General features: G+C 42.0%; 1 protein-coding gene across 1 annotated transcript in view; it reads left to right on the top strand.

Annotated features, from left to right (window-relative positions):
• The first annotated feature begins 17,388 nt into the window (after positions 1-17,388).
• Positions 17,389-24,333, top strand: part of PLCXD2 (phosphatidylinositol specific phospholipase C X domain containing 2) — a 46,540-nt gene continuing 39,595 nt past the window's right edge. Inside the window, exon 1 of the mRNA XM_079922154.1 lies at positions 17,389-18,054. Within this exon, the coding sequence (XP_079778280.1) occupies positions 17,895-18,054 (160 nt within the window). The 5' untranslated portion in view covers positions 17,389-17,894. The remainder of the gene's footprint in view (positions 18,055-24,333) is intronic.

Genomic DNA, 24,333 nt, shown 5'->3' with positions numbered 1-24,333 from the left:
TCCTCTGAGACTTTGCCACACAAGCAAAACTCTGCTAGAATCCTATCAAAAAGATAGATATCGTGCTTTATTAATATAATCACCCTCTAGCCAAGTCTCTACTGCAGTTGAAATGGGTGTCAGAATTGAATGACCTGTTTTCCCAGCAACTCACCCTCTTTCATCTGCACATGCTGGAAATTTAAGCAAGAGTGAGAGGCTATGTGAAGCTCACACCTAATGCTATCTGCAGGGATTTTCTTGCTTATGTAAGAAGTGCAAATTAGGCTGCTGTCATTAAAAAATACTTGCAGTGTTTTTATGTTTCACTTTAATTCTTTGAGGGGATGACAAGGGTTTCAAGCTTATGTCCATACATGATCCTCTTCTCTTTGGGGCATCTGCTAACATTCTAAGCTATTTGCCAAAATTATGATAATCTCTGAGGTTTGTTGCATTCCCTAGGAAAATTACAAGAAGAAGAAAATGTGAAAGTTCTAGCGAGAGTTCCAAATAATGGGAAAGTGCAATTAGTCTTTGTACTGAAATTCAGTTGTTTATTTTCACTGGAGGAAAACAGAATACCTTGCATAAGAACCCCAGTTCCAGTCTTTCTTCACTCTTCCTCCCATCATGCTCAGTCCGGGCTCCTGCACATGGGATGAACAAGAGGATAACCATTTGGTTTTGTTTTACTGTCTCATTAGAAGACATAAATATGTGTAGAAGTATTGGGTAAAAAGTGGCCAAGTTGGAGGATGTCTAGATTGTTTCGGTAAAGGGATAGACAGTTGTACAGTACAACATACGTCATGTAATTGTTCAATCTATCACATGGCAAGTGTCTCATGATGTTTTAGTCTTAGCCATCTCTTTGAAGTGGCCTCTTCTGGTTTTATAAGTAAGTTCTGGTCAACATTTGCAAATTCATCTCCAGCTTGAATAGAGTGAACAGTTGCTCATTCATGGATGGATACTCATTCCATGATTCAGAGGAATTTTCTGCAAAATAGAAGGACTCTAGATGATTTTCAGGCAGTGTTATGATCTTAACCTCTCTCATTTGACTAAAATGACACTTTTACCTGCACCTTAAAATTGTGTGCAAGTAAGTTCATAGATCCTGTCTCAAACCAGCAACTCTGGACTCTAATCCCTAAGGTTTCTGCATGTCTTCATCATAGGCTTCATTTTCACTGAGAAGAAGCCATATATAAGCATTTTCATCACTCATTTCCAAAGCACAGTGTGTTATATAACATTGTTGTTCAGAAATATTCACTTCTTTGCCCACCTGCATCATGAGCACCCCTTGACTTTGGGCTTGGCCATATGATTTGCTTTGGACAATGAAATACCATGGACCTGACTAATCCAAGACTTGAAAGTCTTTGTATGGTTGGACTCACTCTCTTGTTCTCTGCCATTACCATAAGAAGAACATTTTAGGCTAGACTGCTGGCTCCAAGAAGAGGATGAGAGACTCATGGATTAGAGCGGAACCACCCAAGCCAGGCCCAATTTAGACCAACCAACCTCCAGCCTAACCAAATGTGCATTATTAAATGGTGTGACAGTTACACAGCATTGTTGTAGCAAAAGTTAACCTATATGCATAAGTCTAGAGGTAGGCATATTTAGGTCTTATGCAAGTGCCTAGGGTGAGAGAGAAAATCAAACTTAATCAAAATAGTCTTTCCCTTGATTAAGCTTAAGTTTTGTTTTAACTGATGAACATACGGTCAGCTTGACCAAATTAACCTTGCAGTGTAAGTCTTTAAAATCATAAAATATTTGATTACGATGGACATTAGAGGTCATATTACAAATAAAGAGCTAGAGACTCTGTGAGATTGACTTTCCAAGGTTACATAATTAGAAGTGATAGGGTCAGAATGATGACCCAGCTCTCTGATTTCCAGTCCAGAGTGTGATCAGTCTCCACTATATCATGATATTTAACTGCTTTGGTATCTCCTTTTACTATATACAAGAGCTGTTTTTGTGTGCACTTAAGTAAATATTGATTTTTTTAAATGCCCAGGTAATATATTCCAAAAATTGTTGACAGAAAACAAAGAAAAGCAGAAATAATTGGCCCCTGGGGTGGGAGGGCCAGGAAAGTATGCAAAAAAAAAAAAAAAAACAAAGACTAGGAAATGAAAAGAGAAAAGAAACTAATCAAGATCAAAAGCTGGAAAGAAAGTTTAAAGAAACTAACCAAGGCCAGAGATAGTGGAAAGAACATTGTCTCAGAGGCTCTGAGGAAGGGGAGAGGTTTTCGAACGCAGCCCCCTTGGCACCCTGATTTAGGAGAATGGCTTTGACTTGAACTTGAATCTGCAGAAACACAGAAACTTTGTTCTTTGAGGGATGACGGACATAGCCTGAGTTTTTGACAACAGCAGTCATGGCTATGTCAACCAGCTGAAGCTTGAGTGTCCAGCAGAGACAGCTGAAATGGTGAGTGAAAGTTACCCTCTTGAGAGAAAAAGACATTAACTGGCAGAAATGAGCTGAAGTTCCAGCCAGAAACACATGGTGAAATGGTGGGAACAGAACATTTTATTTCTCAGCTCTGGCAAAGCTGTTTTTTTTCCTGGATTCTGTGACTACCAGCAAGGCTGCAGGCTCCAGCCAGGAAGATGTAACCAGAGAGCAGGCAAATATGAACTTAGGCAAGGTCGGGACCAAGGAACACTTTTCAAATTACTCTTAAACCCTGTCTAGTGCTTCTGTGATGGGTCTAGACATTAGCTGGGTGCAGATTAACAAAGGAATGAGAACAATAGAATCTAAATTTTTCTCCCCAGCCGACATCTTTGTACCCTCCTAACCTCGGTTACATTCTTTATCTGGTTTGCTCACTCAGATCCCTCATGTTAGCTCAAAGGCTCTGTGAGATTGTGATTATAAGGAAGGATACTGAGGAAAACAAGGGGGAAGAGTAACAAACCCAAGATCACAACATAAAGAAGAGAACATGGAGGGGGCCGCATCCAGCTACCCTTGGTAAATGGCAGGAATGTACCTGCATTTGCCCTGAGTTCTGTCAGACGACTCCCCATTTACCGTCCAAAAAAGTCATACCACCAAACTAAACTGATCACAGTGTTAAAGCCATTCAGCTATTGCTAGAAGATACTCAGAGGTGCTGGTAAGGCAGGGTGGAGTGGACGGAAAAACAGTTACATGAATTGTGAAGAGAAATTTGATGGTGGACCTGAGAACCACATAGAGAGTTAACATTTCTTAGACATGTGAAACTGTACTGATTATACCATAATGGCAGATTCGTGCCATTATACATTTGTCAAAACCCATGAAAGGTACATCAAGGGTGAAACTTAATGTAAAGTTTGGACTTCGGGTAATAATAATATGTCTGTGTAGGTTCCTTGATTGTAACAAACATACTGCTCTGGCACAGGATGTTGATAGTGAGGGAGACTGTGGGGTGGGGCAGGGGGAATATGGGAATTCTGTATTTTCCACTCAATTTTGCTGTGAACCTAAAAGTTATCTTAAAAAACAAAATCTATTTTAAAAAAATGTTAACCTCTCTATTCTGAACTTTCTCTTGTGAAGACATAAATACACGATAATGCTGAATGGGAAGAGAAGTGGGGATTTGAGAATTTTATCTGTGGTAGAACTGTTTTTGTACCACTGGTTTGGGATCAGCATAATTCCACTCTCATAAGTAATTGGGTTGCATTGGATTTTTCTTGTACATAAAGCCGTTGCCCTGATTCAAATGGACATGCTTTAATGCCTAGTAGATCTGAACCTGACATAATTATAAATAGGAATTTATTTTAATTTCTGCTGCTAGTTAATGGAAAAGTGTGACAAACACTGCTCCTGAGTACCTCTTGTTTTGGGGGGGGCTGCATTTGGTCTTCGTTGCGGCGCGTGGGCTTTCTCCAGTTGTGGCGAGCAGGGGCTACTCTTTGTTGCTGTGCGTGGGCTTCTGATTGCCGTGGCTTCTCTTGTTGCGGAGCACCAGCTCTAGGCGCGCGGGCTTCAGTAGTTGTGGTGCATGGGCTTAGTGCTCTGCGGCATGTGGGATCTTCCCAGAACAGGGATCGAACCCGTATCTCCTGTACTGGCAGGCAGATTCTTAACCACTGCACCACCAGGGAAGTCCCCTGAGTACCTCTTTTGAATGGCCAGTTTAGGGTCTGTAGAGTTCACACTCAAGAAACTGATATAAAAAAGTTCTTAGAATCACTCCATGCCTTCAGTGAGTATAGAGTTTAATGGGAGAAACAGATTCTAAACAAATAAATACAGTACAGAGTGATACATCTGAAAATAAAAGTATGTACAAAGAAGTGAAAAGAATAAAGAAGAGGGTATCATTTCGGGGACAGAGTGTGAGAAATATTTTTAAAAGCCTTCAGAGAGAGGGCGTCAATAGAGCAAAGGCACTTCAGTAGAGACCTTGACATCTAAGACAGTGATGGAACTTGAAACCTTACCTAAGGATTATACCAGGAATGCAAGGAGGGCTTACTAATAGAAAAATCTCTTAAATTAATTCACCATATAAATAGAGTTTAGGAGGAAAAGTATAGGATTAATCGCCATAAATGCTTTAAAAGCCATTGGCAAAATTCAACACCCATTTCTAATAAAACTCTTGAGAAAATGGGATATTTCCCTAGCTCCATATATACATGTGTGTGCATATCTATATCTATTTATATATAGCTATACTATATTTATGTACATATATACACTATTGTTATAGTGTATAGATATTATAACTATATAGTTATATATATACACACATATACTATAGAATATATACATAAAGACATGTGCCATAATATATACTATACTAAAATTATATACATACAATGGCAATTACTACAACTATAACTATACAAATATATATATATCCAGATGTAATGAAAGGGAAGATGGATAAATCTGACTACTTAAAAATAAAAACAATTTGCATGGAAAAAAAAAGGCAAAGTGAAAAGGCAAATGATAAACTAGGTGAAAGTATTCACAACATATATGACGAATAAAGGGTGATAAAGAATTTGCAAATTGATAAAGAACTTACAAATGTTGAGGATAAAAAAGCTGAAAAATTCTGTGGAAAAATGGGCCAAAGATATGACACCAGTGATTCACAAAAAAGATCTGAAAATAACACTTAAACACTTGAAAAAATTTCAAATTCATTCATATTAAAAGAAATGCAAATTTAAAATTCATTGAGACATTATTTCTTCCCCAATCACTTGTCAAGAATTTGAAGTTTGACAGCATGCTCTGTTGTCAAGGCTATGGGGAAACAGGCACTTTCCTATCTTGCTGAAGGGAATGCAAAATGGTTCAACCACTGTGGAAAGGAACTGACAATATCAAACAAAACTACGTATTAATTTATCCTTTGACTTAGCAATTCCTCTTCAGGAATTTGCCCTGATGCTCCCTTCTAACAATATCAAACTGTATATGCACAAGATTCTTCTTGGCAGCATTATTTGTAATTCCCAAGTACTAAAAACTAAAGTCCAAACATAGGAAATTGATTGAATATACTAAATACACAAAATGGAAACTGTACAGCAGTAAAAACAAGAAAGAAGAAAATCTCTATTGACTTATATGGAGTGATTTCCAGGAGATAGTGTTAAGGGAAAAAAGCAAAGTGCAAAGAGTATATAATATGCTACTTTGTGTAAGAAAGAGGGAAAGATAAGGAAAAAATTATATTTATATAAATATAATTTATATAATATGATATCCATCTGTCCCTATTGGTGGTGGTAATTTCAATCATGTGTGTGTGTGTGTGTGTGTGTGCGCGCGTGTGTGTGTGTTGTATGTATATATACACACCTATTTTTCCCAGATCTGTCTTTTGGATGGACCAAGAAGCAAAGATATTCCAGTAGCAATAAGCACAACTGGCACTAGTATCTTGTTCACTAATATAATTTCATGCTGAAAGGAATCAGAACTTTCCAGAGGAATGTCTGATGTTGGAATATCTTGTTATTTCAGAAAATAAGAACATATTCCCAAAAATGGTGGGGGTATGTCAGAAGGATTCAGGAATCAGCTTGAAGTCTCCTACTGGCTAAATCTAGGGCAGTTTAAGCACTAATATAATGAAGTATACTAATGAATTAGAAGCCATTGAAAAAAAGTAAGAATTCATAAATCTGTACCGGTAATAGATGACAGATACATAGGGAGAGAGAGAGAGACATTGAGAGAGAGAAAGAAAGAGAGAGAGAGAGAGAAGGGAGGGAGGGAGGGAGGGAGGGAGGAGAAAGAGAGGGCTCTTGCATACAGTAGGATGTTCGAGCTGACTGGTAAATACAGAAATGCTGGAGTTGGAAAGTCATCATTCTGTAATCATTATAGTAAAGATTGAATCAGGCTAGATTCATCAACAAATACTAAATAAGGAGGAAATTTTGATGACAATTAGGATATTTGCATGGTCTCTAATGGTCTCCCTGAAGTATGTTTATTAGTTGCAAGGGGGTAAAAAGCAGCAGTAATTATATAGTGGAGAAATTAGACAACTCGACCAAGTGGTCAAAATTAACATCTGTGAGGGACAAATGGACATCTTGCTCTGTCAGATGTGATACCCTCGGAAGGACACAATATTCCCTTTGCAGTATTAAGGCAGAGAATGAATAAACTGAATCCAGTCACAAAGCAACATCAAATAGACAAAATAAGGAGTGTCTAAAGGCAAAAAAAATCCAGATTAAAGAAAGCTAAAAAGACATGGCAAGTTAATTGCACTATCTTGCTCTAGACTGGATCCTTTACTGGAGGGGGATTAAAGCTACAAAGGAAATCTGGCAAATCAGATGTGACTAATCTGGCAAATCAGATCTGACATTTGTCAGATGAGCTGACAAAACTAGAATAGGGGCAGAAGACTAGATAAAGAAGTATCGGTAACTCTGCTGTGGTTAAGTAAGAGAATATTCCTATTCTTCGGAAATGCACACTGAAGTATTTAAGGTAAATGGCCATGATGTATACATAACTTACTCCTAGTGGGTATGTGCACATGTATATGTAATACACATACACACATAGATACATTCATGCATATGTACATATACATGCAGAGAGTGAGAAAAGCAGATGATAAAAATGTTAACAATAGATGAATCTAGGTAAAGGCAATATGTGGAAGTTTTTTTTTACTCTTTTGTTTTTTTTGCGGTACGCGGGTCTCTCACTGTTGTGGCCTCTCCCGTTGCGGAGCACAGGCTCCGGATGCGCAGGCTCAGCGGCCATGGCTCATGGGCCCAGCCGTGGGATCCTTCCGGACCGGGTCACGAACCCGTGTCCCCTGCATCGGCAGGCGGACTCTCAACCACTGCTTCACCAGGGAAGCCCTTTACTCTTTTTCTTTTTGCAAACTTTTTCAAAGTTTGAAATTATTTCCAAATAGAAAGTTTAAGGGGAAAAAAAGTACTTAAGTAAGACCCTAGTAAATATTAGTTAATTGACTCAAAACCAGCCTATTTTCTTAAACATTGCAGCCCTTAGTATGACAAGATGCAAAGATCTATTTATTTGGAAGAGCTTTCTTTCTCTGTCCCTGAGTGTTATTTAATCTCAAAGTTCAGGTGAAAATAAATGAGGATTAATCCTGCAAGTTCACTGTTTTTGTTTCATTTCTGGGTCTCACTTATTCTGCCTTAGGTACTGGCTGGGACACACCAAAACTTCAATCAATTTTTCTTTCTTAAGGAAATGAAGAGAGCCCTTAGGTTTCCCCAAAACTCCAGGGCAAACTTTTCCTCTCACCATTAAACTATTTTATATCGAAGGAGACTTAAGCTGTCTCTCCAGAATTCACCCAAGAAAGAAACTGCAGCTCCTACTCAAAGCCTTAGGCAGTGTTTTCTGTTGACACCTTAGTAGAAATTGTGGAAACAATTCACAGTTAAAGCAGTCCCTGGGGCAAGATCCGCACACAGGGCAGTGGTGGATGCAAGCTCCGGGTCAGCCTTCCTACTGGGGACTCCCCAGGCAGAGTGGGGGGCAGAAGACTCAGCAATCACTTCCCCTTCTTCTCCTAGAGAACTTTATTCAACTCTCCAAATTTTTAGTAAACAGCTTGAGCAATGTGTGTTTATTCAATAAATACTTAATCTGAAGATATTCTATATTACTGAGGCCAAACTTTTTAGTCTGCTGTGTTGCTTTGGTGTAATGGTCAAATCAAAACTTGCAGTTAAGGAAATGCAGGCTGTGAACACCTCTGTTGACTGGAATGCCCTCAACCACAAGTCTGTTCTCTGAGTCTGTTTCTGTTTCATAAATAAGTTCATCTGTATCATATTTTAGATTCCATATATAAGTGATATCAAGTGGTATTTGTCATTCTCTTTCTTACTTCACTTAGTATAATAATCTCTAGGTCCATCCATGTTGCTGCAAATGGCATTATTTCACTCATTTTTATGGCTGAGTAGTATTCCACTGTATATGTGTACCACATCTTCTTTATCCATTCATCTGTCAGTGGCATTTATATGTACCACATCTTCTTTATCCATTCATCTGTCAGTGGCATTTAGTTTGCTTCCATGTCTTGGCTATTGTAAATAGTGCTGCAGTGAACACTGGGGTGCATGTATCTTTTCAAATTGTGGTTTTTTCCAGATATATGCCCAGGAGTGGGATTGCTGGATCATATGGCAACTCTATTTTTAGTTTTTTGAGGAATCTCTGTACTGTTTTCCATAGTGGCTGCACCAACTTACATTCCCCGCAACAGTGTAGGAGGATTCCCTTTCCTCCACACTCTCTCTAGCATTAGTTATTTGTAGACTTCTTTTGATGACCATTTTGACCAGTGTGTGGTGGTACCTCACTGTAGTTTTGATTTGCATTTCTCTAGTAATTAGCAATGTTGAGCATCTTTTCCTGTGCCTATTGGCCATCTGTATGTCTTTTTTTGGATGAATGTCTTCTTAGGTCTTCTGCCCACCCTTTGATTGGGTTGTTTGTTTTTCTGCTATTGAGTTGTATGAGCTGTCTGTATATACAACAAAATTTAAATGAATTTGTAAAAAAAAATGCAACTTGAAAGAAATGCCAGGATAAGTGCTTGCCATATGGAGCTCCGGGCAGTGTGAAGTTACCCTTGTCCAGGGTTAGGACATCTCAGGTGGAGATGCGGGGAGTTCTGCCCTAGGACCACACACATCAGTCCTACCACCATGGAGGTGTTGGAGGCACCAAAGTGACTCCCATCTTGGCCTTTCACGCTCCCCATGCTGAGAACTCCACTAAGTGTTTTCTGAGACTAGCTTCCTGAGGTCGGAGCATCTCATCCTGGGTGCTGAACGTGGGGAGGGGGGTAGAGAAAATTTTGAGCTGTCCCAGAGGCTACAGTGTATAACCAATATAAAGGCTTTATTAGAAAACTACTCCCGAAACCAAAACTCAAGTTTTTGCTGGTAGCAGCATGACTTTAGAATATCAGTTCCGTATTTATAGAAGAGATGTTCCCGTTATCCCAGGCGCATCAAAAGAAGTCAAAGATTTGAGTAAATCAGTGTAATAAAGAGGAGAGGAAGGAATGGCTTCAGCGTGTAAAGATACGGTTTTACAGCTGGTGGAGGGAAAAAACAGAATATGGCTGGAAAGACCGTAAAGCTGCGTAGTTCAGTCTTCCATCGATGCTTCCAGCACCTTACTGTCTTATTGTTACCAAACTCAGCTTGGAGTCATAGGGACTCATTTCCTCCCTACTTCATTATGCCTAACTCGGACTTCTAGAACATTCTTCCTTATACTTGGCTGAAACAGAAGGACATGTGGGATAAACTTTACTTTCTCTACTTTTGCTACTAAAAGGAAGCAGGAACTGTGGGCAGAGTTTAGGAAGGGTGCAGCAAGACATGTGGCTGAGGTGGGGACTTAGCTGCAGAGACTTAAGCAGATCAGAACTCTTTGAAACCAAATCCTCGAAAGTCCAAGAAACATACTAAGGGTTTTGACTGTAACCTAACATTGAGAGAGTGGATAAGGGAAAAACACTAACGATTCATTATTTATATTTACTTTGAAATTTATTTCCTTTGTTTTTTTAAAAAGAATTAGGAGCGGGAGGAGGTCGCGGCGGCGGGAAGATGGCTCCTTCTCCTACCAAACGCAAAGACCGCTCTGATGAGACGTCCACGGATCGCTCTAAAGATAAGGGGGCGCAGGTCACCCCCACGGGTGAGACGAAGGTCACGTTCCCCTCGGTGCAGGTCCCCTGTGTGCTGGCAATCCCGCTCCCCTGGCCGCCGCCACCACAGGAGCCGCTCCAGCTCCAACTCCTCCCGATAAGCAGGGCCACCGAAGCTCTGCCCTGTGACTTGTATCCCATCCAACTCACTTTTGTCACTTTTCTAGCAGAAGGAGGATCAGTAGGAAAGAAATCCCTCACTCAGGGGCAGGCTTCGAAGGTGAAGGCAGTAATTGCTACATTTCCCCTGGTGGCAGAGTTCCGGCTGCAGGAGTGTTGTTGGTTTGGGGTCGTGCTTATAATGATGCCCTCCGGTTTTCTGGCTAGAAAGCTTCCACATTTCTAGTTCTTGAGAGTCAGTTTAGTGGCAAAGCTAGCAGGGATGAGCAGGGTGCTCCAGGCGGTGGTACAGCCCCAGCCTGGGAGCATGTTTTCCCGTTCCACAGATGACGTGGGGCCCATCTGGTGGGCTGGTCGTGCCCTAACCTGTTGGCCTCGGGGTCCCACAGGAAAGGGTGTGCTTTTATGCAGCTGCCATTCCTGTTAGCCTGGCCCTGCTCCCCTGCTCGAGTCCTCTTCTGACCTCTAGGGCCAAATACCCAAAATGGTTCTTTTCACGTGTACTCATGTGCGTGCACACACACACAGACAAACCCACGTCTCCCTTTCTCTCTGAAACTGGTAAGTTGAGAGCCAGCTCTGTCGGGTCATCACAGAACCCCCCGTTGTGTTGGTCTTCACGTGCAGGTTACTTTGGCAACGTGTACATTGCTTTTTTGGCTTTTATTGTACAATCAGTACTATACATTTCCTGTTTTGAGTTTCGTAGCATTTTAGATAATATTGTGTTTGTACTTTGTTGTGTAGAGAAAAGAATTGTGTTGAATAAACCTAGGATTAGAGTGCAAAAAAAAAAAAGAATTATTTGTGTTGGTGGAAGTTGTTTCTGCAAACTTGTAATTTTAATAATAAAGTTGGGAAAGAATGATAATATCTGCTCTCAATTAACGTGCTATTTACTGCTTGGGTGATGTGGCAACATGGTATTTCCAACTGGTTTCAGCAACGCAAAATGCAGAATCAGGTCATTATTTGCTAAATGAATAACAAATGTACAGAGGTCATTCTAATTGCGATGGAAGGTCAAGTAATTATGAAGATATATGCTAGTACATACAGTTCTCCTGACAGCTGATATCACTCTCATATTCCAAGAACCTTGGGGTGGGGTAAGTAAAGAGAGCAGTTCCGTGTTCCTGCCGGTGAAATGGAACTATTTTTCTCTGATTACTTAAACTTATACACAACGTGGATAAGACCTGTCATTCTACCTATTCTTTTTTTTTTTTTTTTAAGAGAAATTGATTGACATTTCAAGGTCTTGATCTAAAGCATGTGGGACATAAAAATCCCTCGGGGAGCTTTTTTTTTAAAGACAGAAGAAAGATGCCACCCCCAGGGGATCTGATTCTGTAGGGTTGGAGTGTGACCCAGGAGTCTGTATTTACATAAGCTCCCAGCTGTTCCTATTGGTGATGGTGATGTGGAAACTTTTTTTTTTAGGGTAAAGGAAGGGAAACGTACTTACTGTGTGTGTGAAGTGTGCCTTTACTACCAGAAGGTGGCTCCATAGCATATTAGATCAGGCACTTTGCAGCTGACTAGCTGGAAAAATAAAGGCCTGGAGCTTCTCTCAGTTACCTTTTTTTGGTGAAAGGGGTGGGTGGGAAGGGGGAATAGAAGAGGGTGCAGGAATATGGTGTGCTAGAAGGAATAAATGTACATTAAACTAATTTTACAATCAACCCTTGTTATTAGCTTCTCTCAAAAGTATTATAGCAACACTATGTTGTTAAAGGAAATCTTTAAATATACCAGAAACACTTGATGTCTAATAGCTATAAAAGGCAGAGGAGGGCTTCCCTGGTGGCGCAGTGGTTGAGAGTCCGCCTGCCGATGCAGGGGACGCGGGTTCGTGCCCCGGTCCAGGAAGATCCCACATGCCGTGGAGCAGCTAGGCCCGTGAGCCGTGGCCGCTGAGCCTGCACGTCCAGAGTCTGTGCTCCACAACAGGAGAGGCCACAACAGTGAGAGGGCCACGTACCGCAAAAAAAAAAAAAAAAAAAAAAAAAAAAAAAAGGCAGAGGAGCTCCGAGGATCTTCCTGATCACCAAGCTTTCACATCTGCAGGAACAATCTTAGGGCTGTTACTACTACATTCACTCTTGTTTCATGACAGAATCCCGGTTGTGGGCCACAAATACTGGGTGGGCATGAGGTGATGCCACATATGACGACTTCCTGTTTTAGCTGCTGCTGCTTTCTTTCTTTTTTTTTTTTTTGCGGTACGCGGGCCTCTCACTGCTGTGGCCTCTCCCGTTGCGGAGCGCAGGCTCCGGACGCGCAGGCTCAGCGGCCATGGCTCACGGGCCCAGCCGCTCCCCGGCATGTGGGACCTTCCCGGACCGGGGCACGAACCCGCGTCCCCTGCGTCAGCAGGCGGACTCTCAACCACTGCGCCACCAGGGAAGCCCTGCTGCTGCTTTCTTACTCAGGTTCTTAAAGACACTCACCTGGGTATGATCAGGATCTGGGTCACAACCATGTGGTCTCTGGCTCTAGCCCTAATCCATAAAATAACTGACCACCAGCTCCTGACTCATTCCTGATGTCAGGAATGTCTGAGGTATATCATATGTGTTCACAAGGCATTATGCTTGGTGACCTCCCTTTCCATGGAGGCTCCTGAATAGCCCTGGCTGCTACGATGATGTCACTCTTCCTCAGAGTAGTTGTTGCTGCTATCATCATGTTTCCCAGCACCACCCATATTGGTGACATTTCCTCATTCTACTCTGATCCTTTATCACATAGTCTGGGGGGCTTGAATTGGGGAAAGGAGGTTGGGAATGAGTAGAGATAAACTCTGCTGTTATGAGGCACGAAACAAAGCAGGCTTACACTCCCATCTCATCTTTCATTTATCTGGCTCCTCATTTCAGTTCCTCACCCTCCCCACACCCTCCAGCCAGGAAAAAAATTGTGAATGGGACATCGCTATGGAACTCAAAACATCGTACAAACTCTCTCATCTCCAGGCAATGTCCCTGGAACAAACACGTGTCTAGTTCTAATGCTATTCAAGGTCTGTTCCTTTCCCATCTAGCACACAGACTGGGAGGGAAGTCAGCACAGGGTCCTAGGTGTGGAGCCAGAGACAGCCCAGCCACAGTCTCATTAAGTCAGTGCATTTCCTCTGAAGCTTTGAGGGTGCCTTCAGTCAAGTGAAATCCAGGCCATCTTGCCCTGCCAACCAGACATGTCCAGATGGAAAGCTGTTTAGGGACTTGCTCTGGGACCATCAGTACTCATTTATGAAATGATTCATATGAAAATGAACGATCTTAAAAATTTCCAGAATATAATGTAGCCTCCAAGAAAGGGTAAAGACTGCAGTCACCTCTTCAGGAATTCAATAGGGTCCTTGATCAAGTAATGGAGAAAAACATTTCCAGAAAGGGAAACAAAATTTGTAGATGTACTCATAGAAACAGGTTTGGTTGCATATAATAAAAATGGATGAACAATTTGGTGAGACTTTCAAGTGATGAAAATAATTCCAGAGACAGTCAGGCTGTCCACTTGGGCCTTAGAGTCATAGATCCTTGGAGATAAGAAGTGGGAAAGAAGAGGCAAACACCATAGTTTAGAAGGCCATGCATTGAGTCTCTGTGTGCCAGAGCTTCTGCACGCTTTCTCACTTTTTTCCTGCTTAGATAACCGATTTCAATGATCTACCTGAAATTGTTGTATTTCTCCAACAATTTTTCATTATGCCGGAGTTGTCTTCCTAAAATACAATGTCAATCATTTTACTCCCCTTCTCAAAAATCTGCAATGGCCCGTTTTATCCATAGGAAAAAAAATGTTCAAACTCTTTAATGTACTTTGGTCATAAACATCCTTTACCAGGTTTACAAAAATAATGGGTAACGTAATGAGAAGCCACTGGCACAATGATCAAGAGACTGGAGTCACAGCTCTGCCACTAACCAGCTATTAGCTCTCGGGCAGAGTTATGTAGCCTCTAAGCTTCAGTGTCCTTTGTAAAATGGGGATAGGAATAGTAGCTAACTCATTGGGCTCTTGTGATGGTTCAGTGAGAGTAAATGAGTTGTATTTCCCACATATCCCACGTGCTGCCACTCTTGTGTGTTTTCTGTTTCTCACATCTCCCATTCATTGTCATAGCTTTGCTTACATTTTCTCAGCTACACAGTCTCTTTCCCACGCCAAAACCCTCCACCCATCTTCCACTTGCAGAAACTTTTCTCAGAATTCCGGACCTGGCTTGAATGTCACCTCCTCTAATAATGCATCCTGTGGCCCTTCCCCCATCAAATATATACTTCTTTATTGTCCTCCACATGTACCTCTATTATCCCTTCATTCAGCCTCATGTTAAATTTTGTAATTCACATATTTGATTCTCTTTTCTCCTGGATTATATATCATCTGAGGTTCATCAGTTACCAACTTTTATTAACTTTTCTTCCATTCCTAGCACCTATCAAAATGATTTGTACATGATAAACACTCCCTTGGTGGTAATTGCTAATTAAAATTGACTTGTTTTAAAATTTCAGTCCTTCTATTAATTTAGTTTCCTCTCTGATAAATTTCATAAGACAGTATGTAAGAAAATATTAACTATCCAAATTGTAAATATTAATTTTTATTTTAAAATTATATGGTTTTCCCAAAGCAATTGTGGCATAGTATAAACATCCCACTCATAATTTGGTTTCCATTACATTATGTGACAGAAAAATTATTCTCTAATACTTACAAATTCTTAGCTGGGATTTTAATGCAAATTTATTTTTTCATTATAAAAGTGATATAAAAATATTATAAAACCTTGGAAAGGAGAGTGAAAACGCAGTACACATTCCCACCTAGCAAACGTGAGCTGTTTCCTAAGGCCTTGCTACTCAAGGTGTGGTCTGAACCAGGAGCATCAGCGTCAGCTAGAATCTTGTTAGAAATGCAGAGTCTCAGGCCCACCTCAGACCAACTCAATCAGAATATGGTTGCTTTGCACGTTAAAGGTTAGAAAGCACTGCTCTAAGGTACTACCTAGAACCCAGCAGAGCATGTTTTACCAAGCATCTCCCTCCTTCTAACAAATATTTATAGAACACCTGCTATATGCCAAGTACTGCACTAGAGCCTGTGTTTTCACTTGAAAAATTTCTTCCAGGACTGACTCAAGAATATATGGAGAGCGTGCTGCCTTCTTTTGAAATGTTTTCTTAGACAAACCAAGTAGTTTTGACTGAAAGCTGTCAGGTGTGCAAAACGTCTCATTGTGAACTCGTTCCACTTCTCTTGTTTTCAAGTTCTCACACAATGATGACTCTAAGTCTAATGTTTAATGCTTTCTTATTCTGTGCCTTCCTTCCATTAAGAGCTGAAAAATAAGAAAAACAAAGTCACTGAAATTGACATTCCACAGTAAAGCTTAAAGAACACTTTTTGTTTGCCTTAGGCAGCTTTCATAAAATTTTATGTTGAGATTTTAAAAAAAATTTTTTTAAGTTCAAGGGAAGTCCAGAAAGGTGACATTTCAAAAGTAAATCTATAGTGTGATTGGGGGGGGGTGGCATTTCATTGAACAAAACAGCTAGGTGACATATTCCCAATATGTACAGCACTACACTGTAGTGCTCTTTAAGAATCAGAAGCTACATGATAAATAGTGTAGACGTTCTTTTTATTAACCAAGGCATACTCCTCCAGGAAACAAACAAACACAACTTTTGGTAATATTACACAGCTCAAAAGGCTGAAAAAGCAGGCTTAAATGAATGTTAATAATAGCCCAGAAGAGGAAATTTAATAAGATGTCAAAAGAGGGCACTATGCAACAGCAGTTATGTGTATAGAAAAGTAGCTGCATTGCTGCTGTGTACTTACCTTGGAGATGAGGCAGGGCCATTCGGTGACAGTATCAGCGGACCTGCGGGTCTGTCTGTACACGAGCCGTCAGTCTTCTCTTGGCACACAGGCTGCTCCTTCCTTTTCCCGTAAGTCCTCCTAAGTCACTGAGGCGCTGCCTGGCCTGAAGCCCTCCAGGACCCCACCGTCAAGGTCAGGGTGTTTTTCTTGATTTGCCTGTTTGTCAAGGTGTTCCTCTGATTATCCGTGTGCAAAATTCTCTTATCATTAAAGACCCTATAGTTTACACCGTGGAAAGGGACCATTTGAAAGCGCAGGGAACACTGCAGAAAGCAGAGAAATGGGTTTCTATGCCTACAAGCCTCAGGGCTCGAGGATCTCATTCCAAAATGGGATTTCCAAATAGTGCCACCACATGAACTGCTCCCACAAGGCCGCCAAACTTTGATTTCGTCTATGAAAAGGGGGTCATACCACCAACCCCCCCTGCCTTATAGGGATACTCTGAAGAGCAAATGGGACAAAGAATTTGGAAAAAGGTTCCAAACAACAGACAATAAAAATGCAAAGTATCATTATTTCCTTCTCTGTAAAATGGGAATAAGTGGTGTGTACGAGAATCTTAATTAGGTAATGGTTGAAACACAAACCGCCCTTGATGTTGTCGTCCAAATATGATATACTGCACCTTTCTCAGCCTCTCAGCCTCTTTACCTCTCATATTTCTGCTGCCTATGTGGTTTATTGAAAATGTAATACTCTCTGTGTAATTGTCATTGTGTGTGTGTGTGTGTGTGTGTGTGTGTGTGTGTGTGTGTGTGTGTGTGTAGGGGAAAGAAGGAAGCAATCGTATGGTTGCATTTAACCTCTGAGTGCTGACAGCGTGAAAGGCCCGTGGAAAGACCCGTCCGATCCAAGACCTGACTGGTCCAAGCGTGCAGGCTGCAGCGGCGGCCGTCTACACATTTGAAGGCCGGAGTAACAGAGCAAGGGAGGCCGGGCAGCGGAGGGGTGGACGCCGCTCAGAGGGCGCGGGCCAATCGGAGCGCTCTCCGCCAGCGGCCAATCACGAGCCGCGTCTCCCGGCAAATCTGCCCGGCAGTGTGGGGCGGGGCCGCCGGGAGTCCGGGCGCCGCAGGTTACACTTCTGAGCGCCTTCTGCGTTACACTTCTGAGCGCCTTCTGGAAGCCACAGGGCAGCGGAACCTGTGCGAGGAGCCGGTGGAGGGAGAGCAGGCAAGCCCAGCTTATGTGCCAGCCCAGTGACAGACATAAAAGCGTAAATCAGGCTGAGGATGGTGCGTCCGGGCGCTCACGTGTATGTAGACCCACCGGCGTGTCTTTCTGCCGTGTGGGTACCTGTAGTGTGAGTGGCTCTGGGCGTGGCTGCTCGTAGGACGTTCAGTTTCTGTAAGATTTATCTCGAGGGGCCTACCTTTCCCTGGCTCCAGAGGGGGAACGTAAGAAGTTTAACGGAGCCGAATCTAAGCAGATTAAGGGAACAGCGGCTGGGCCGGAGAGGGTGCGGACTGCAGGTGCTGAGGGGCTAGGAAACCACGTCTTTGCCCCGTCTCCCCCGGCAGAAAGGCCTTTTGGCAAGACTGGTGTGACAAAGGTGGCCCTGAAGTGTTAGAGAGCCCGGGCAATTATGATCGCTGAGTGAGTGGCCCTGGGCTGAGCCTCAGCCGTTGACTGATAGAAAGGGATGCTAGCAGTTAGGAAGGTAAGGAGGAAACTCAGGATGGGGACCATCTGCTCCCCCAGTCCCAGCGGGACAAAGACATTGGAGGTCTGCAATGCTGACTGGATGGCCTCGCTCCCTCCTCTCCTCCACAACGTCCCCCTTTCCAATCTGGCAATCCCAGGTATTCTTCTGTTCTTACTTGTTCCCACTGTGTTTGCTTCTGCCATTTTAGTGTTGTTAATGGGTTGGGCTGCTTTTCTATTGTGCTGAGAAAATAATTGTCAGTGACCTTAACTAAACCTCTTTCTTATTTCTAACTAAAAACTTAACACTGAAGCAGCTGCTGTAAAGAGATTTAAGTACGCTGCATCATTGGCAAAAGGGACTCGAGAATGGAAGCGCCATTTTTTGTTTGTTTGGGTCTTTTTTGTTTTGTTTTGTTTTTCCTTGATAGACTGACTCTAAGAACATTACCTTCTTAATGTTGGGGCCAGGGTATGTGAGGGGTGCGTTTCTTGAATCACTCAAAATTAAAAGGAGAGATCAAGGGTAATGAGTAAAAAGTCATTAACAGTTGTAGATCTGGATCAACATTAACACTGTAAAGTATTTCCTTTCTCATTTATTTGACCTTTCATAGCAGAGAAACAAGAAACATGTTAGCATTTAAGAAGAGGTTCAGAACTAGGACTGAGTATAAAGACACGTATTATTGTTGTTGGAAAAGACAGAAATTGAGAATGCAGGTGCTCATCACAAGCAGGCATTAGGTGTGATGAGGTGGTGGTGTTTGAAGCTTTGTCTGTATATATATACAGGTGTCTGCCTGGCTGATCTAGAACCGAAGCCTTGAAAAGCACTCCTGCACCAGCCACTCGCTCTCTCCTGGGGCTTTTGTACTGTGACATCACTCTCGTTAGATTTGTTAAGTGTGTCCTCTTCCTTCCATTCAAAAGCTGGTTAAAGCTTGGTTTCTAGGGAAGGAGGTTTGGACTACAGTGAACTTGGTCTCATGTGCTGGGCAAAGTCCTAGATTCTGATGCTTGGCGAGCACTCCCAGGAGCAGGGGAATGGACCACTGCCAGTCCTTTCTCTCACCTGTAGACATAACAATTGACTTCACCCCTAGACTACCAGAAAAACTCCCAGCCATCCCTGGGATCAGTCTGCTTTTTGGTGGCAGACAAGACGATCTCACGCAACCCCAGGTCTTTGCTTTCTGTGCATGAGGAAGAGCCATGCTGGCTTCAGATGCAGCCTTTCCTTAGTCGCCTCTTCTTTTGGAGGTTCCAGGTTCATTGTTCTTATGGGCTCTTGTTGTTTTTGAGCAAGGAGAGGGTTGCTAAATCTCTTTAAAGGTATGATCACTTGTGTTTTATCAGCCATTGACTACAGCTCCTTGGGAAATGCCATATGGTCATGCTTCAGAACAGGTCTTTTCCATGTTTAATTGACACCTGTGGAGTCATCGCTGAAATGTTGCACAGGCATCTTTTAACATGAGTCATATGTCTTTCTGATGGAATTGTTTTGTCAGGTGCTACAGCAAATAGTATGTGTTTGCAAACAGAATGGCATCTTAGGCAGGCGCTAAATGGCTCTATCATTGGGGCACGTCTGGGTAGGCTGGGGCTTCCTCCTTCCTGTTGTACTTTGGACAGTTCAAACCACAGCAGCAGCTCTGCCCATGGTGTGGCTGTGCACTCTGACCCCATGACTCCAGAAAGGAGCTGGGCGTTTGTTCTGCAATCTCTAGGGTATCTCCCGGTTACTAGAATTGCCAGAGTTTGTCAACAGTGGGGTCTGCTGGAAATTCTGTGGTTAGACACCGTGGGAACACAGGAATTTGTTCACCCTGTTGTGAAGTCCAGTCCTTCTAAGCAAAAAAAAAAAAAGTCCTTGACTCCTCAAAAGAGATGGCACTCATTGCTATGAATGCCTTATTCCCAGCAGCGGAAGGAACATGAGTGTATGTGTGTATATATATATAAATATATATATATATAGCTCAAGACAGGAAAATCACATATTAAGTGGCAGCCATGCCCCCTCTTCCCCCAGCCCTGCACCCCTGCCTCACCACTGGCTCTCTCTTCCCTACTTCAAGCTGAATATTCCCCGGCTAAGGACTGGCAGTCGAGTTCTGCCAAGACTCACTGAGAGGTTCTGAAATACAGACAGCATTCAGGAAGTGGAGGCCACCATGTTGCTCCCTCTTCCTCTCTTCCTCTTCCCCGTCATCATCACCTTCATCATAATAGCTATTATTTCCTGAGCAGTCCCATGCAGCACCCACTGGCATACATTACCTCAAATCCTTACACCTCCAAGATGGGTAGGAACACCCTCATTTTAGAAATAAGAAAATTATTGTCCAGAGAGGTTAAGTAATTTTCTCAAGATCACACAAGTAGTAAACAGCAGAACTAATATTTAAGCCCCTGTGTAGCTGGCTCCAAAACCCACGCACTGTCCCTGTGCCCCTAAGGAGGCCTTGGGAAGTGCAGAGCAGCTGGGGGGAGGGGGGAGAATTCTCTAACTGAAAACCAGTTTTCACAGACTATCCTCTGCAGCAAATGAAAGAATTTTTAAAACTAGGTGGTTTTTGCCTGAGCAATTATAAATCACTATCTAGCTAGATATACACACAGATGTGTGTACATATTATATATCTGTAATATAAATATATAATTTATATATATATATATCCTTATATATATATATATCTACATATATATATATATATATATACTGGAACCCAGTAAGTTATTCCTATTTGGAATTGGAATCCAGTAAGTTTTCAATTCAAATTTAGAGCTTAGACCTATTCTGTATGTGCATGTGTGCTTGCGTGTGCCGCCCCAGGGCGTCTGTAATATTGGGTCAGCTCTGTCAGGGTGGGAGTAGGGTAGGAGTGATGTGGGAAAGGGCAGAAAAAAGGCAGGGGTTCTGACATTAATAGCAGAACCGGGATGGAGTAAACTATGTCAGATCCGAGTGCATCTGCTGCATTTGCCTAAGTCATGATGGGAGAGAGCAAGTGTGAACTTGCACCTCTCAACAAAGCCTTGATGTATTATTTCACTTCCACAACTGTTAAGAACACCTGTTAATGACCACTGTCACCCAAACATATTGGCATATCTTGGAGAAGAACCTCAGAACAGTTCTCCCTGCCAACTGTGTAGAATAATTGGAGACCTTAAGGGTAAAAACATCTGGAAACTGCAAAAGTCAGATTTTTAAATGAAAGCTTTGAACTCTATGAACAATTTTGCTGATGTTAGTGAAAGCATGGTTTTCTTTATGGACAAAGGGACCGATAGGAAAAATTTTTTCAATAATGTATACAGCTTTTCCATGAATTCTTCTCTGTATATTTTAGTGCTATTTCTCTCTCTTTTTTTAATCATGTTTTTCCCTTCTTTTTAACAAAGGTAAACAATTTGGTTTATTGGAAAGAACCTTGAACGTAAGGGTCTTGAAATTTGATATTGTTGATTCTGGCTGTGTGACACTGTAGAAATATCCGAATTTCTCAGGACTTAGTTTCCTCATTTGTAATTAAGATGTTGGATTAAATGAAATGTAGAGTCCTTTCCAAATTAAAAATTCTTTGATTAGTTTGAAGGGTTTTTTTTTTGTTTTTTGCCTATTCGCCTCTAAACATAGAAGAATGACTGGGTCATTTTTGTCTGAAGGTCATTTCTCTTATACCTCTTCAGAACAAGAAATTATTTTTGGCATGTGCAATCAGAGAATCACAATTGCCAGAAGGAAGCGAGGTCTTCTCACTTTAGCATCCTAAAATCGACTGTAGAGTAGTTCAAATCAAACAGACTCTGAGTACGTTTTAAGAAACCTCGATGCTCAGGCCTGTGGCAGACCCAAAGGCGGATCAAGCTATCAAATGAACTTGCATCCTAGTGATAGAGAGGTTTACACACACACACATATATGTGTATACATATCTTCACCATACACGATTTTAGAAAACTAATTGGGGTGAACATTATAACAGAGATGTAAATAAAGTGTTACAGAAACACAGAATGGAAAGATTAATTTCAGCTTTTAAGAATAGGAACGACTTTGTTGAAAAAATGGCATGTGATGTGGGATTTGAAAAATGGTCAAAACTTTCAAGGAATGTGCCCTGGGGGTCAGGATTGGGAAGGGGGCTTTCCACTTGAAATAAGCCAATTAAGCTAAGGGATGGAGATATATTGGGGAAATGGCTGGAGGACTCCCTCTGCTGCCCCTCAGTAATGCTTTGTTAATATCTTTATCATTGCCCTTCTCCACACATTGTTATTTCTAGGTATCTGTCTTCTACATCGTCTGTGAACAACTTGTACACAGAGAACATGGCTTATTTCCCTTTACAATCCTAAGTCCTAGTACAGGTTAGCAGCTCTGTCACTGGTAACTGCTGAGTGGATCTTTTAGTGCATGGAACAGGAAAGTAAGGATGCTGGAAAAGTGGCTTGCAGCCACCATCTTTTTCAATTGTGATCAGAGCTAAACTGAACAGATAGGTTAGGTTCTCCTTCTGGGAATGCCGTATGAAACACTCGGAATATTTTCCAATCCATTTCTTGTTATCTTTTGCATAATTTTCCCGTAGCTCTAGATAAGACTCATCACTGAGCCCCATTAGAAATGGAAATTCTCAGGCAGAGTAAGATGGTCAGAAGGGTCAGAAGCAGATCTCTGTGTCACTTCTGCCCTAGGAACAGTTCTTTCACCCTGCATCCCTTCTGCCTTCCTTCTTCCCTTGTCAAATGTAAGCGTCTCATGTTTCCTGTCTGGCTGCAGCCTCAGCCTGCTCTCATTTCTTGTTCCCCTTCCTTCCACTGACCTGGCCTGTATCCCGACCTCTCCCGTTCCAGTGTCAGCCCTTGCTCAGACCTCCTCACTGCTCTCCAATTCCTGGAGCGTTCTCTGCTCTCATCTTGCTGATGACATTCCCTTCTCTCCTTTTTCACCTTTCTGGAATCCTATCCTTTTCCTATGCAGTCCTGCCTTTGACCACTTGGCAATTTCTATAGCTCTTCTCCTGTGGTCCCTCACTCACTCCCCACATGTGCGACAGGGAGACAAAATCATTACGGGGGCAGGACGTAGGGAATCATTACTCAAATCCTGCTTCTGGAAGTTGGATCAGGTGCATCTCACAGAGATGGGGACCCAAAAGGGTGCAAGATACATTCTGGAACAAGAAGTTTAGGTGGGCTTCACTTTGGGGATATCATGAGCCATGAGTTGGCCCTAGAAGAGACTCATTGTCCTACAGAATCTGAGGCTGTGGAAAACCAAGGACCAAGCTAAATCTACCAGGGCTGACCCAATCAAGAAAAAAATCACACGGAACCAAAATGGCCTCTGAAGTGCGAATAGGTTTTTGTTGTTGTTTTTCTTTTTTTTTTTCCTCTGGGTGATCATGGTGAGGAATAAAAAGAGGCTATGATTTAGTGTTTGCGTTAGTAGGTTTCTCTTCTAAGAAGGTTCATCACTTCCTGAGATCCTTTCCCTGCCCCAATCACACAAAAGCCACAAGGAACTCAGGAATCACCTATGTCTGTAAGAAGCAGAATCATGGATTGGTTTAGAGTATTAATGCTAAAGCCACACTGTCTGGTTTTGAATCCCAGCTCTGCCCCTCATGACTCTGTGACCTTGGGCAAATTACTTAACCTCTCTGTGCCTCAGTGTTCTCTGTAAAACAGAGATAGTAATGGCACTACCTCATTTGGTTAGTGCGAGAATTAAATTCATTCATGTTGCACGCTAAGAACAGTGTCTGTCACAAAATAATGTGTCTTTTAAAAAAATTAATCATGATAGTCATTTATTGAAAGCCTGTGTCTGGAATGGACAACAAAAACAGAGGTGTAAAATGCAGTCTATACCCTCAGGTAATTTGCAATCTAGTTAAGGAGCTGACCTTCCAATTAAGCCCTGTGGCTCAGTGTTCTCTGTCTGATCAGATCAGGATAACTTGAATGGTCATCCCCTCAAGGGGACTTCGAGTTAAGGGAAGGCTACGTGGAGGGTTGCCCAGGATGTGAGTACCAAATGAGTCTTAAATGCAATCTGAGGGCAGCTGATCAAGAGAGCCAGAAAATCCTCTTTAGCTACTTTGTCCTCCCATCCCTAGTTCAGCTGTCAAACTTTGTCATCTCCAGCCATCCAAAGCCTTTGGGAAAAATTTAAGTCTCTGTGACAGGACCATATTGCTAACTTTGCTTCTGCTCTCCTCCTGGCCCCATCACTTACCCTATTAACCTAGTCATTTTGTTCCCAGATGAACAGAAGGAATATTACAAAATGCATTCCTTTAAACAAATCTTTTTACATATATAACTCCTTCCCCAGCCGTGGAATAGCTTCATAGTCCCTCCAGATATAGGCATCACCCACACATACACACAAACACACACATACTACCCATCACCCA

The sequence above is a fragment of the Stenella coeruleoalba genome, assembly GCF_951394435.1.
Source record: "Stenella coeruleoalba genome assembly, chromosome: 5".
NCBI lineage: Eukaryota > Metazoa > Chordata > Mammalia > Artiodactyla > Delphinidae > Stenella > Stenella coeruleoalba.
Note: the sequence above shows the minus strand (reverse complement) of the source record. Positions and strands in the feature narration are given on the sequence as shown.